This window comes from Corvus hawaiiensis, chromosome 3, assembly GCF_020740725.1.
Source record: "Corvus hawaiiensis isolate bCorHaw1 chromosome 3, bCorHaw1.pri.cur, whole genome shotgun sequence".
Lineage (NCBI taxonomy): Eukaryota > Metazoa > Chordata > Aves > Passeriformes > Corvidae > Corvus > Corvus hawaiiensis.
In genome coordinates, this window is record NC_063215.1 from 80,523,382 (window position 1) to 80,539,351 (window position 15,970).

At 44.1% G+C, this 15,970-nt stretch overlaps 1 protein-coding gene across 1 annotated transcript; it reads left to right on the forward strand.

Annotated features, from left to right (window-relative positions):
* Window positions 1-6,103: 6,103 nt before the first annotated feature.
* Window positions 6,104-15,526, forward strand: LOC125323519 (epoxide hydrolase 1-like). Its single transcript, XM_048298575.1, has 10 exons — window positions 6,104-6,252; window positions 7,585-7,608; window positions 8,479-8,692; window positions 9,490-9,670; window positions 10,475-10,705; window positions 11,071-11,200; window positions 11,525-11,739; window positions 13,597-13,705; window positions 14,040-14,165; window positions 15,130-15,526. Exons 1-10 carry the CDS (start codon window positions 6,224-6,226, stop codon window positions 15,329-15,331), a joined length of 1,461 nt encoding a protein of 486 aa, XP_048154532.1. The 5' UTR covers window positions 6,104-6,223; the 3' UTR covers window positions 15,332-15,526.
* Window positions 15,527-15,970: the final 444 nt, after the last annotated feature.

Consider the following 15,970-nt stretch of genomic DNA (forward strand, 5'->3'; position numbering starts at 1 on the left):
ACTATCTTAAAATGCTGCAGGCAAACCTATATAAACGTATATGAATATGAACATAGCAATAAGAGTCAGAAATAAGATAATTACTAATGAAGTTATCCAGTACTTTAAAAATACAGACAAGTACTCTCAGTATTATGTAAGCAAACAAGTTGGAGTAGCCAGCCATATTGTGAGACCTTTTCATTTTGTACAACATGGTTTTGAATGAAATGAGGTATTTTGCAACTATACAGCTCCAGGGACACTGGAACTTGAAAAGGCATTGCAAGGGCACCATGGCAGGGTGCCAACATTGCCAGCTCCACACATTCTAAGTTGTGCCACCCATGGTGATGAGGACCACTGCTACAGTGTCCAGCTGACATTAGAGTTCGGGTTAGGGTTGAGACAGTAAAAGAACTTCCAGCTCCAGGGACACTGGGGCTAGGGAAGGCATTGCAAGGCCATCACAGCAGGGTACCGAGACTGCTCACTCTACACTCTTTTCATCCGTTCTATAGTTATATCACGGACACCGACATGTACGGAGTTAAACTGAAGTTCCTTTACTCTTGTAAGCGCAAAGACATTTCCCAACCAGATTTTCTCAAGAGTTCACAAATACACAAAAGTTTACTGGCAAAAACTCAGAAAATTAAGGAACTTTGGCAAAATATTAAACACAACACCAAATTCAATATAAAGCAATTATAACTTAGCAGAAATGCAGCATTAATTTAGTATTAACTTAGCATAAACTTAGCCCATTCAACCTAGAAACCTTTAAACCATAAGATAGTTTGTTTCCCAAAAATGTTCCATGAAAGATTAGAACATGAAGAAAGAAAGAGAAAGACAGAATGCCAGAAGAGATATGGAAAAAACACACATATAACTACCACCTCCTGTCTCCCCAGGCAGAAACTAAGAGAAGGCAGGGTCCAGACAATGGCCACCTCCTGCACAGCCTCTTTTAAATCCTTGGTCCTTTGTAGGCCCTCCTATTAGGCAGGACTTCCAGTCACTTGGCCAGTCAGGAGCTGGGTTAGCTCCTCCCCCAGTGTGTGATTGATTGGTTGATTGCTTGATTGATTGCTTGATTGATTGATTGACAGCTCAGCCAGGCTGGGGGTCTGGGGGCAGGGCACTGCGTCACCAGAAGCAAGGCTTGACCCCTTCCCACCACACACGCGCTGGCATTGGTTTGAGACACTAAACTCACCCAGTCTCTAACAACCACCCCATATCTCGAGACAATCGACTGGAACCACTGCACTGGGACCTTTCCTCTCCTCCTCCGATCTAGTAGATAGAGCAGAAAGGAAAGAAGAGGAAAGCATGCTGAAACTCCTATAGTGGGCAGCTGCTGTTCATAAATCTAGTTAATATCCCTTTATGCAGTTCATTCCCCCAGCACTTCAAGAGTCCAAAAATTGCAGGACAATCAGGCTCTGGCGGGGGGGAGAATTCATGCAGCAGTCTTTCAGCACCCAAAGAGTCCAGCAGATCATCCATGATTTCCAGTGTGTTTTTGGAGGCAGCACCTTCCTTCTGTGAAGTTTAACATTCTCTAACATTAGATAATTTACACAACTATTTTTGATATTTGGACTTTAAGCCAGGCTCCAAGATAGCTTGGTGACTTCAATTTAGGCTGCCTTGCCTTTTGGAGTCCATAATCTTACATGTCCAGGTATCCCCACAAGCCAAACAAATATCATATAAACATATATGAATATAAACATAGTAATAACAAAAGTCAAAACTGTGACAATTATTAATGAAATTTATCTTACCTAGTGTTTAATAATATTGATGAGTATTCTCAGTATTATGTAGGCAAAACGAGTTGGAGTAGCCAGCCATCCTTTGAGACATTTTCACTTTTAATTTGTTAAATAACCAATTATCAATGTGATGTTAGAGTGGTCCTCAGTGAAAAAGACATCCCTCTCTTTTACTTACTTACTTATTCTCTTGGCATGTGAAGCCATACTTGCTATTACAATTCATACAAGCTCTTGCTGGGATAGCTGACTAACCCAGGGACAAACAACATTGTTGGTATACTGGGAACACTGCCCTGGAAATGCAAAACTTTACAATAAAATACATTAAATAGTTCATGTCTTTGTATTTTGTTGCAGCTTCCAGTGTGGTTCCTCTGTGTTCTTCTTTGCTTACAGCTGACTTTATTCACATCTGGACATATACCCAGTCTCTTGGCTGGAGAGGGTGTAGTAAAACAACAAACTTGCAAAATGATGAAAGCATTTTTCCTGGAGCAGCAGTTCCGCCACTGGCCTCGAGTGGCAGGTAAGGTTTAAATTCACTGCCACCAGAAGGAGGCAGTGCACGAGTATTATGCAACGTTTCATTGAAAATAGAGGGAAACTAAATGTCCCTGTATTTTCGGTGAGTTTTGGAGGATGTTCGAATTTGCCCCCCACTCCCAGTTCACCTTTTGGGGTGGCTCTGAGAGTTTTTTGTCTCAGGCCTGATTTTAAATTTTGGAATTAATAACAATAATTTGGGAGAAGGCCAACAGGGTATCAGCTCCTTCTTGGGCATTGTTAGGAAGCCTGCCACTTCCCACATTGTCCCAGTATTTTTATCACATGTTGGAGGGGGAAGAGGGATCAGTTCTCCGCCCTCTAACAAGTTTAAACTTTTCATGCAACAGTATGAAACAGTATGGCTAAAAGATTAGACTCCTTTATCATATGCTTTCTCTTCAGAAAGCTTTATTTCATTTCCCCAGTAAAATTTTCAAGAGTCTCTGTCCTTTGTAACTTAACTAGTTCTGTTGCAGGGTGTGGTATTATCACCTTCAGCTCTGCGTTTTGATACACTAATTCCTTAACAAAAGGGCAGGGCTGAGTGTGAGTGTCTGAGGGCACATAATGATAATAAAACCAAAAGTGATAAATCAACCACATGCTAAAACATTCCTATGTGCTGTTTGAATGAAAATGGCTTGGAGAGTGGCTATGGACACCTAAAATGTTACTGGGCATAGAAGCTTTGACCACCCCAAACTGGACAGTAACATCGAGCTTCACATGGCACCTCACAGTGAGAGCCACTGAGTAATAATGGCAAAGTGACAACAGTTCATGGCAGAAGCGATGGTGTCCCTTCACATGTGAAATATTTGCATCCAATGCCATCCCTGACACATCCTGATGGCAATGGGGTTGCTCAAATCCAAACTCATGTCCTGAAGCCAGGGAAGTCACAGAAGTTGCAGCAGAAAGGACAGCCGGGTCCGTGCAGTCTCGGGGTTGCTGCACTGTGCTGGAAGGAGAGGCAGGCAGGCTGCACAATACTGAGGGGTTGCAGCATAAAACAACAAAATGGGAGCAAGTTAGCAGCGAGAGGTAGTAATCACCAGCTCTAGTAGCTGGCTGGATAATCAGAGGTAACTGTTCATGTGGGAGAACTTAGTAAATATTTCATTCTGAACACTGTTGACTTCCTGAATGTAGAGGCCTTGGGAGTGTTTCACGTGCTTTTTGCCATGGGGACTGGATTCATAAACACTGGCAAATAACTGAAAGCACATACATGAGTCACTACTGAGGCACATTACAAATTTTTGATTTAACAACATTTTGAATTAGGAAACCCACAGGGATATTGTGGATTTTATGCAGTGTAAATGCTTCTTTTACTATGTACTTGCCTGGGAACATAAGTTGTCAACAGCTAGAAAAAAAAAATCCAGAAAGCTGTGCTTCATTTTTGTTCCTCCTACTCCTGTAATTCTCTCTTTTATTTATAAAGCCTTCCGCTGATGTATTTTATTTGGAAGCTTAATAACAGAGACAGCATAGTGGAAAAGAATCTTTAATTAGAGACTTCTGAGAGGCAGAACAAAGTAAAAGAAGGATGAATATCAGTCTTTGTTGACTGGAAGCAAATAAAACATTGGTGACAGTCTCCCTACCACTGTTCTGCCACTCGTGGAATCAAGGAGAATAGTCCTTAGTGAAGTACATGTTTTTGTTGAAAATGTAAAAGGCAAAATACTGAGCATAGTGCCTAACATGTCAGTGATTCACTTTCCTGTTTCATGTATGTATTCTTTATTCCATACTGCTCTTCCGCTCACTTTCCTCCCACCTAATACTCCTTAGGCTTTTGAAAGGAATGAGATAGATTTGTCTTTAGAAACAAACTGGGGGTCTGCTGGTAGGTAAAGATAGGTACTGAGAGACAGAAGAAGCAATGGGAAGAGCCATAAATTCCATAGGAAAAGAAAAAGGGGGGGTATACATAAGAAGGGGGTCTGTATTTAAGTGATTCGGGAAGTCTGTACCTCTCAAGTACCTCAGCCAATGGGGAAAGAGAGAGAGAAATGCAGCCAGGAAATTAGGATAAAAAGGAGGCTGCACCCTCTAACAATTTGAGAGACCCCAGGGGAATGCCCCATGGCCTCTCCCTTTATTCGAATAAAGTAACAGGACTCCTTTGTCTCCTTTTTGGACATAAACCTCTGGTGTTTGTGGATTCATTTTCCTGACACTTTGAACTGTCATTTTCCCAAGCTGTCAAATTCCTATGAAGGAGAAGACTTCATCCAGGAAGATTTTACCAACCACAAGGAAAATGAAATCTAGGCCCCTGAACTGAAACATAGCATTGATTTCTGTAGAAAATTAAAAACTTTTCCTTTATGTTTTGGCTGCTGCAAATCATGGGTGCACATGGAATGCAGCCAAGTGATATGCAGGTTGCAAGGGACACCTGGAGGTGAGCTCACCCCAACACCTGCCCAAAGCAAGTTCAGGTATGTCAGATTGCTCAGTGCCTTGTTCCTGTCAAATTTGGAATGCCCCCAAGGATGAAAATCCCACACCCTCTCTGGAGCCCTGTCCCAGTGTCTGAGTACCTCAATGGAGGAGTAATTTCTCCTCATATCTAACCTTAACTTCTCTGGTTGCAATTTGTGTCCTTGCCTTTTGTCCTTCAACTGATGCTCCTCCAGGATGATTCTGGGTCCATTTTCCCTCAGCTTTTCACTGGTTAGCTGTAGACAGCAATAAGATCCCACCCTTTACCCTTTCCTCTCCAGGATGAAGAAGCCTCTTTGCCTTCCTCATATGCCATATGTTGCAGCCCCCCACAGCTTGGTGGCCCTGCATCTCTAAGGCTGGGCCCACTCCAGTCTGTCTTCTACCAGCAAGGTCAGAAGTGGCTGTGGCAGTCCAGATGTGGTCAAACAGGTGCTGAAGATGAGTCAAGATTATGAAGAGTTAAAATTTAGCTAGGAGTTAGAAGCATTTTGTAGTGATTGAACCAAAAGGTAAGTTAACGAAGAGTTAGAAATTTAGCCAAGAAGTATAGTGCTATTCACTATTATCTACCTGTCTGAAACTTTGCTTGTAGTACATAAACTGCCATGAGGACAAAAGAAGCTGATAGAATTGTAGGTAGCACCTAGATTGCATGATCAAATACAGGCAGGAGGTATGGACTGTCTCTAGAAGGCTTGCTGAGGCTTGCCCACAATAGAAGGCAGAAAGTTCATGGTGACAAAGAGATCCCTGACTTCATCTTTCAAGACCACTGGCTCAAATCAAGACCACTGACCCAAATCAAGAAAAGAATTGTGCATGCACAAAGGACTAGTAACCTCATTTTAATAGGAAGCAGGAATGGGAGGTGCTGGAGATATGTATATGATTAATATGTAACACCTTGTGAAATAAATAGAGGGCAAACAACCGTGTCAGCAGCTGGCACATCTCTAGGAGGACACTCCCGTGCCGCCCACTGGCGTAATAAACATACCACTTTCTTACTTTAATTAGAGAGTTTTTGTCTGTGAATACCGAGTTTTTTAACGATTCAAAGAGAGTGAAGAATCCCTTCCCTCAGGCTGCTGGCTGAGGTTCCCGCTATAGGGCCCTGTATGGGCTGTATAACCCAGCTGGCCTCTGCTGTAAGGACACGGTGTTGTCACAGCCTGACCTCAGGCCAGCCCCTGCAGGGTTGTTTTCTGTGCATTTGGCATCCAGTCTCTGCTGGTGCACAGGGCTATTCCTGCTGCACGCAGGACTTTGCCCTTGCCTCTGTCGAGCTCCGTTTGCAGCTGCACACTCAGGCAATAGGTGGCACTGATGGACGATGTAGTTTGCGTTGTCCCCGGGAAAACGTCACTGCGAAAGAGAAAGCCAGCAGAGGAGAAACTGGGATTGTGTCCTCACTCGGAGCAGCGGCCAGGCAAGGACAAGCAGACATGTGGCGAGAGATGCTTCCAAACGCATGGTGAGATCTCTTCGGCACAGGGAGGAGGGACTCCAGACTGGGCTCCCTGGGGTTGGGGGTGGGAGAAAGCCTCGGGAGGGTCAGCAGGCCACTGGAGAGTGGGAGCAGGCAGCTGAGTTCTCCTGAGCATGAGTGCGGAGGAGGTGCTGATCGACTGAGCCTTGTTTTGTGTCGCTCAGAGAGCTGCTTCTGGGACAGGCTTGCTTTGTTAGCAGTGCAGAGTTTGTGCTATTGCTTTGATGACTGGTTTCATTCCTCTGAGCTCCAGGATGTAAGTGCAGGGGGATATTCCTACCTGTTTAATAAGCTATTTGTTCTTAGGAGGCCTGTTCTTCCATGGCTGGAAGTGATTCAAGGAAAAAAATCCAACATAGGCTGTCTCAGCAATTGTTACCAAATTGCCTTGGAGGCTACTGGGATACCCAGCACAGGCTCCAGGTTTTGCATTTCAGACAGCACAGGGAAACAATTCTAGGTGATAACAAACACCCTGTGGAGTTGATTTTTCATGGATTATCAAGTCTTTTTCTTTTTTGGCATTTGTTTTGTTTGTTTTGTCAAAGTACTGTAATTACGACACCAAAGAGCTCCCTAATGTCGCTGCGTTCCACAAGGCAGAGTAACAAGACTTTCTCTTGTTGCTTCTATTGTTGCTAGATTTTAGACTGCGTTGTTGTACCGGACTCTGCTAGTCTTAAAGGGAGCCTAGGAGGATACTTTCTTTTCCTAGCACGAAGGGGAGACCTAAAGGCTTGATATCCAGTCAGGAGTAGCTAGAAGTGTCAAAGGTACAGCAGCTCATTAAACTCTGAACACGGAAGGGTCCCACAATACTCTTCTGGTGCCAGCCCTGCGGCATGATGGACACAGCGTGGCTGGCAGCAGCATAACCCTGGAGCTCGGAATTGCCCTGCCATGGCTGTGCACCTATTGCAACACAGCAGTCAAAATAAACAATTTTCCTGGCTGAAGTTACACAGCTGGTCACGGGATGAAACACTGCAAGAACACCTATGCAGTTGTTTGCTGCCTTTTATCTAAATTGTTCGGAAGGACGGAATATTATGGCAACAAATTATCTAGCTGAAGCACAGCCCAGGAACACTGTCTCTTTGTACAGAGGCAGTGCTTTGTGAGCACCTCTCTGTCCATCGTATGCAAAGAGTCGGAGAAATAATGGCAGATGTTGCCAGGTGGCTAAACAGCCTGTGATCACATGCGTGGGCAATGAGTGGTACTGGCAGGGGACATTCTTTGCACCATCAACATGGCTTGGTATGGGACAACACTTTCAGACTGTTAAGGATCTTTCTGGTTTTTCCCCTTTTGTAGGGAGACCGTCTTGTCCCAGATCAGGTGAGTGAAAGAGCTGTTCTGTGCTGAGACCTCCTCTTTTGGTGAGCGCCCTGGCTGGGGCACAGCATCGTCCCTTCCATACTCTGGATGATGACAGCAACGAAATTTTCACTCACAGCCCCCTTGCAGCCCCATGCAGGAGCCCCAGACACCTCTACTAATCCGCAGGGGAAACTGGAGAACTTGAAGCACAGGTCAGAGGGGTGGGAAGGTACACTACATTTAGGACTGCATGTCTGTCAAATCCAGCTCTGGTAACTTAGTTCCCACACCTCAAGTCTGAACTTGCTGTTTAGAACAGAAACAGGGGCATCAACAGACATACCTTACTGGAAAGCTATGGGGGAGAGCCAGGATTGCCCTAAGAGATGATTGAATCTGTAGGGGAGCTATCGATAAAGCACTGGCAAGAGGAGCATGTCCAGCACATCCAGCTCTCTTCAGCAGCTGAAGACTTTTGTCTCTCTTCCTGTTCCTCAGCCCACTCTGCCCATGCACTTTTTGTTGCTGGACAAGTTCAGCTGCTATTGTCTCATTCACTGCAGTACCTGCCTCAAAGTAGATTGGCCCATATCCTATTGAACCTTGTCTCCCTGGGCACCCTGGTTCACAAGGAAAGGGACAAGGAAGCCTTGTGATTAGCAAGTCCTGATCAGCAAGGACTTGAGAGCCCTAAGAAGCCTTGGTAGATAGAACCCTGACCCAAATCTTGCCCATGATCTTAAAAAAATTATAGAAGTGCCCAGTCCCTGCTGACTGCCTTGGATTTATAGGCATTTGTCCCTTCTCAGTCCCAGTGCATGTGAATACAAGCCTCAGCACAGTCCCTTTGACACTGCTGTCATTGAACACAATTTCATGCCTCCCCAGGTCTTTTGAATATTCTCAGAAGAATGCGGTGCTGGTCCCTGCGGCCGCCCTGGGGGTTGGAGGGATGCTGCTTTACTGGCTCAGATCTGGACGCAAGTTCAAGACTATTGACATGGGCGATGGGTGGTGGGGCTCAGGTGAAAGACCCCTCCGAGGGAAAGAAGATGAAAGCATCCGTCCCTTCAAGATTGAAACATCTGACAAAGAAATCGAGGTACCACTCACTGGGTGGTAAGGAGGGGCAGAAATTTGCAAGGGGTGAGTCCATCACCCACCTCACTGCTTCAAGGGGATGTCTTGGGGATGACAGCAGGGCACTTCCATGTGCCAGGGCAGCTACCCAGCTCCTTGGATGATGCTCTGGTTCACCATTCTTTATGAAGGGGATTTGAGCTCTGGGCCATTGCAATGTCCCCTGAAGACTTTCTGAGACAACAGCCCCTCTGTGCAAGCTGAGGCTTCTGCAGAAAGGCCACACTTTGAGCAGCAGACTTTGACAGTGGTCTGTAGATGCCAGAGCAGGGCGGGAGGGCATTGGAACAGCAGTGGCACCAGTAGGGCAGTACTGAGGAGCTTCCACAGAGGAAAGGGCTGTAAGGCTGAAGAGGGATGGGGCCTGGCTTGAGTCATAGCTCCTCTGTCCCTGCATGCCTGTCCCTAGTTATCTGGCCAAGTAGCAGCCAGCAGCTCAAGGTGAGATTCTTATTCTCCCCACCAGCAGTGCTGCCAAGCTCCTAGTGCCAAAGACCCTGAAGTGAGTTAGTAGCAAGCCAAGAGTAGGACCCAGTACTCCTGGGTGCCCATGGGGGACTCGTAACCTTTAGAAAATTGTATTCCCCACATAAAAATTCAGGCAGTCATGCAGCGTATGGCACTTCTTCAGGAGGGCTTGTGGTGTCCCAGAGAGCAATACAAAAGCCAGCAGAGCCAGGAGAGCCTGTCTGTGCCTGCCCTGGCATAGGGGACATGCCAGCAGCTGGCCAGCCTGGCAAGAAGGGCTCCCTTCCACAGGATCTACACCGGCGCCTGGATAACTTCCGCTTCACACCACATGTGGAAGGGGCCGCCTTCCACTATGGCTTCAACTCCAGCTACCTGCAGAAGGTGGTGGCCTACTGGAGGAATCAGTTTGACTGGCGCAAGCAAGTGGAAGTGCTGAACAAATACCCCCACTTCCACACCACCATTGAAGGTGAGGGGGCCTCTGTGGCTTGAGCAGGTCTCACTTGGAATCGCACAGCAAGAAGGGGGAGATGTAAGAAGTGACAATATTTGAGATAACTGTATGTGTAACAGCTTAGTGATATGAGTGAAATCACTGGTGGAGGCTCTATTATTAATAACCTTATAGGGATTAAGACCATTACACAGTGTCAATAATATGAGGTCTGCTTCAAGATGCGCTTCATCTGGCTCTGAACCCGTGCTAACTAACAATGAGGTGCTCTTCAGCAATTGCCTTGAAGCCGCCTTTGAAAACTGCGAAATTTAGCCAGACTGAGGCTGGAATATTCCTCCCCACCACCCAGTAGTTTAGCCAGGTGAGCTTAGCCAGACTTTACATAAATGATGTCTTGATGGGTTAGCCAGACTTTACATAAGTGATCTCTAGGTTAGACTTCTATAATGCCTTTTTTCATGTTTCTCTTTTAATTATTGTAATGTTTTTGCATGTGTCTTACCCACATTATGCTATTCATTCAAGTGCAGCTCTACTTATATACTCTGAGACCAGTTTCTCAGGAGATGGATGCTAATCTCCATGTGACCCCCGTATCTGGAGCTGGGGTCAATATCTCTGTCTTTGTGTAAAAGACAAGACACAGATACAATACCAGACATCCCCTTTCAGCCAGGCATGTTCTTGCAGTAGGCCGATTGTAGAACTTCTGCTCCAGATGCTAATTACAATTTTGCCACCCTCCTTCTTCAGAATCCAGAGCAGAAACTGTGACGGTACCAGAGCTTTAATTTTATTTTCTTGGATCTGTGGCAGGGATTGATATCCATTTTATCCATGTGAAGCCATCCTATGTTCCTCATGGTCGAGCTGTTCAACCTCTGCTGATGGTCCATGGCTGGCCTGGCTCCTTCTACGAGTTCTACAAGATCATCCCTCTGCTCACAGAGCCAGCCAGGCATGGCCTGAATGAGGGTGATGTGGTGTTTGAGGTCATCTGCCCCTCCATCCCAGGTTATGGCTTCTCAGAGGCCCCTCACCAGAAAGGTAAGCTATGAAAAGGCTCTGTTGGAATTGCAGATTTTGGAGTAAGACCTCAACCATCCCTGGCACCCCTGGGCACTGCAGTTTGTGAATGCAGATGCCTGGCTCTTCACTCAGGCCCATGCGGCTGAGGCTTTTGGGCTGGCTGTGGAGATTTGGAACACAATAGTAACTGGACGTCAGCTCTTCACTTTTCACTGAATTTCTTTCATCTTGTGTTCACTTTCTTTCCAAGCAGTGAGGCAGAGCAGCATTGCACACTGTGCCTTCCCACATCCCTACACACACGTGCCTCGGTCAGGTCACAGTCTTTGGCCAGGGGAGGAACACTAGGACAAACAGATCTCCTTTGTTTCTTTTACCTACAGGCTTTGACTCCATTGCAACTGCTCGGATATTTCATAAGCTGATGAACAGACTGGGCTTCAAGGAATACTACCTACAGGGAGGAGACTGGGGATCTCGTATTACCACAAACATGGCCCAGATGCTGCCACAGTAAGTAGCAAAGGAAATCAGTGCAGAAAACCTGCCTCCAGTTCCCACCCTGCCTTCTTGCTCCATAGTCCTACCTTCTGTTTGCCTTGCCTCTCATCCCCTTCTGCTTTATTTCCTTTGGGGATAACCCAACCCTCCATATTCAATTGCATTTATATGCTTTGAATTGAAAAGATTTTTTTTGAATCATGATGAACCTGAAGGGCTTTGTGTATTTGATTCAGTCCAGTGCTTCTCTCACAGTTGCAGTCAGACTTGTTTTCTAGAAAACTTGGAGACAGAAAATTGCTTGATTTAACCTTCTATTCCTTAACTTACTTTTAGATCTGTGAAAGGGCTTCATCTGAATTGTGTTTTCATCAGCAAACAAGGTTTGGGAAGGTTGATTAGTATAATGCTTGGGGCTTATGTACCATGGCTCGTAGGCCTCAGTAGGGAAGATGCTCGACGTTTCTACCCTTTCATGCAGAAGAATGTATACGATGTCCTGCGAGAGTCTGGATACTTACACATCCAAGGCACCAAACCAGACACTGCAGGTAATGCACCTTCTCTGTATCCCTGTGAACACAGTATTCAAATACCATGAGTGATCAGTGTACAAAGGCCAGCCAAATTTGAGAAGCAATGAGTTCTGGTGACTGAGTGCAAGACCCATGTGGGCAATGAGTTCATGGGGACAAGAACTATGTAAAAGGCAGTTAAAAGGAACCACTCAAAAATAGATGGAGATTTCAAGTACCACTTTTCAAGGTCTTTTACATAGCATGCCACTTCTCTTGGGCAAGAACCCCTTTCCAAAAACTCTCTTAAAATAAAACACAGGGTCCTGAAATTGAAGCTTTGAGAAGTAAATGGGGCTGAAAACAAGAAAAGTATCACAAGCAAGTAAGCGCAATGTGAAAGTTGCAGAGAGGTAGACACAGCTCAAACACCTGAAAACATCCTGGGGCCAGTGGATAAGGAATATGAAGAAACATATGGCCATTTCATAATGCTTAAAGGAATTCTTTGTATCAGTCCCCACTAGAGAGGATTCTGGGGTATTATTTTATTGAAATAATGCCTCATCAGGAAAGACAGCTGGGCTGTATGAGGCTGGTGTCAGATGTGGAGACCAGAGAACAAACAACCCCCCATCCTGGCAATTCACTGAAGGAGAAGAAGCTCAAACTGGAATGTCAGCTAATGCCTAGCCTATTGCTTGAAGTGATCACAAACCCAAAGAAATAAAAGGAGATAGACAATATACCAGGTGGGAGGGAGTTATGGTGGTGGTGGTGTTTCTGATTGTCTTGGTCTTTTTAAGGGTCAAAAGGTGAAGGCATCCACAGAAAAATGAAGATTAGTATGTCTAGTCTGTGATGATAAATCTGACAGAATTGTTTAAACAAGGAGAATTGATTTACAGGGGATAATGTCACAGGGAAATCATGCTTCAAAAATCAGAGCTCAGGCAGAATCAAACAGCTGTAGACCCCCTAACAGAATTTATATAATTTCCAAAAATATTTTGTTGAGACTCCTCCCCCAGCACTCATAAGAAATTGAACTGCCTTAAGAAAAGAATTAATACTAGTTAACATGAGAATCCGAGCATAAGAATAAATAAGCAGGTTCCAGAGGAGGGAGAGTATCACAAAAATCTGTGCTGACACCTATACACTTCAACAAGATCCTAACTTCTCTATGAATAAAAGTTAATGTTTAGGTGTAAAATTGACAGCTATCCAAGCTTTGGTTTATAAGTAACTGGTTGATAAAACTAGCCAAGAAAAACTGATATCAACAAAGTTCAAAGCAATTTAAGTGGAGGAAGAAAATCACAGTGGGCTCAAGTTTTGCTGCTGCCATACGAGCGAATCCATGAATCAAGGACAGTGCTTTCAAACACCAGCCAACTCAGAGATAAAAGCACTTTTGCAAACTCTTAAAAAAGTGAAAAGAAAAAGCACAGATTCCATTATATTCATGACATTCTGAATCAGTTGCATTCCTGTTAGCCCTGTTTCATAAATATATTTTAGTTTCAGAAGAATATGTCCCATCCTAAGCAGGGCAGAGCTTCCAAATATTTTATCTCAAATTTCTTTTCAGAGTGTCATCTCTTTATTTGCTCCTTCTGCCACACATCACCAAGAATCCAGTGGGACTTCCTTAGGTCTCAGCTTCTTTTGTATAGGAATTACCTAAGTTTGTCGTGCCCTCAGTTACAGTCAGAATTCCTTTGCAGGGAATTTATCACAAATAAAAGTACTATCAGGGGTAGATGAATACAGACTCTCTACTGAATTCTCCTGGAAAACTCTGAACTCTTCATGAAAGTCCAGTTTAACTTGCACTGAAGTATTGCAATGCCAGGCAGCTGCAACAGCTCTTCTCTTCTCCTGAGTTAGGTTGTGGACTGAATGACTCCCCGGTGGGGCTTGCTGCATATATCTTGGAGAAATTCTCAACCTGGACAAACAAATCATTTCTGTATAAAGATGATGGAGGCTTGGAAAGGTAAGAAAACAGATGTTATTCCATGAGAAGTCTCATTAAAAGACTGACAGGTGGGAACTAATAGGAGGATACAGGTAAAACACTGGCCAGTCAAAGCTGGAATTTAAGGATGAACAGTTGCACATGACAAGCAGTAGTTTAAACTTACAGCAGACTGCCTGCACACTACTGCTTCAGCACCAGGCAGTTTTGCTCTAGGCACACAGGTGCCACTTAATTTGCTGCTTGAAAACAAGTGGAGATTAAGAGGAACAGCAGTTCTCCAGGACATGAGCCCAGTATGGACCACTGCGGAACAGCTTCCAGTTAAATTTCTTCCTCTCTCTCTCAACAGCAAATACTCTCTTGATGAGCTTTTGACCAATGTGATGATTTATTGGGTGACATCCTCCATTGTATCTTCAATGCGATACTACAAGGAAAACCTTTCCAAGGACCCTAGTCTAAATGCTTATAGCAGGTAATTATGTGGCTAGTTGCAAGGCAGATTTGCAAATGAGGTTGAAACATTAGTCTGTATAAACATTTAGATCACTTAAACCAGCAAATTTATTAGTTCTAAGAAAAATAAAAGTCCAAATTCTTATTTGCTTTTGATAAATATAGTTAAAGGTCACTTTTCTTTTGAACCTGTAACTCACACAAGGTAGCTTGCAGCCAAAACAATGCAGAAGACTTACCAAAGCACCAAACTCAGCCTTGTGTTCAAAATACAGGTCTATATACTTATTCACCAAACAAATGTGACTTGTAACTCAGTTCAGTGAAAACATAACAGAAGATCATGGGCACATCTAAGAGAGAAGTTTAAACTGAATTAGGAAGGCTATGGCTTGCTGGAGGATAAGCTAAGAACTACAACAGTTAAGCACAAACTTGGGCTAGCAATTTGGAGAGCAGTACTTGAAACCCAGCACCTTGTGACAGCTAGTGCATTAAGATGATTCTAAGAGAGGCTGAGCATAATGTTGCTGAGCAGACTTCTCCAAGCAACTGATCATCCAAACAAATGGGAAGTCTTTTCCTATACGGACTGAACCAGCCCACCTTTTCTCTCCAGAGGTGTTTGTTATGCATTTGGTACCAAATTCTAAAGCAAGCAGGAACCAGCCCATTTCTCAGAGGTGTGGTATCTTGTCATGTAGCACAACACTGCAGCTTACAAAAGTTAAACTCAAAGATGGAAAACGTTTCAATATCAAGCTGTGTGCAAAGTTGGCTCTACTTTACACCTCTACGGGTGTAATGTTCTTAAACTCGAGGATACCTAATTAGAAATGAAGTTCCTCAGCGGAGTGCAGACCACAAAGTGCACTGCACAGAGCGGGGAAACTTCTCCAGCTGAATGTGTTACCAAAGTCAGAGGTTTTTATAGACTTCCCCCACGACTTGTTTCATCAATGCAATTAACTTATGTCTTCTAGGTATGGCATATATGTTCCCACAGGGATTGCAGATTTTCCTCAGGAAATTTTACACACACCACGTGTCTGGGCAAAGGACGTCTACAAGAACATCATCACTTACTCTTACATGCCACGTGGAGGGCATTTTGCTGCCTTTGAGGAACCAAAGCTTCTGGCACAAGACATCATCCAGTTTGTCAGGAAAGTGGAACAGCTGTGAGACTGCAGTTGAAATACATGCATAGAATGGAAGCAAGTTGTTCTACCAGAGGCAGAACCTGTAGATTGGATTTGTTTAATCCCTCAGAGTAATCACATATAGAAACCAGCATATTATTTTGATAATAATTACAGTACAGAATTTTTAAATCAAGCTCTATATGTTTTCATAAGAAAAAAAACAAATTTAAAAATCCCCAAAGCATCTTGTGTTCTTTTCATTACTAGCACCCTATCATTGCTGCATTCATAGTTCAAGTATAACAGAAAATGTAAACAGTTTATTGCAGTAACATTGCACTCATCTGAGGAAGAGAGGCGAAAGGAACTGGCCCAGGCTTCTGTTCAAATGCTTCTTTAAACACTAGGACAATCTTAAACGTGTTACAAGCAGCTTTGGTGGAAGCATAAAGGGTTTTGATCTCCTGAGCACAAACACTCCTACATTCAAGTTATATTTCCTTCAAGAGACCTGGGATTTCATATTCAAGTGTGAAGCTGCACATAAGGCAGCTTTCTTCACTTTAACAGTTTTTCCCCTAGAGCAAGTTTAAGAATCAGCTGCAGCACATTGTAAACAGATATTAACGGATAATACAGCAGAGAGAGCACTCTAGTGCTCTCCAAGCTCAACAACATC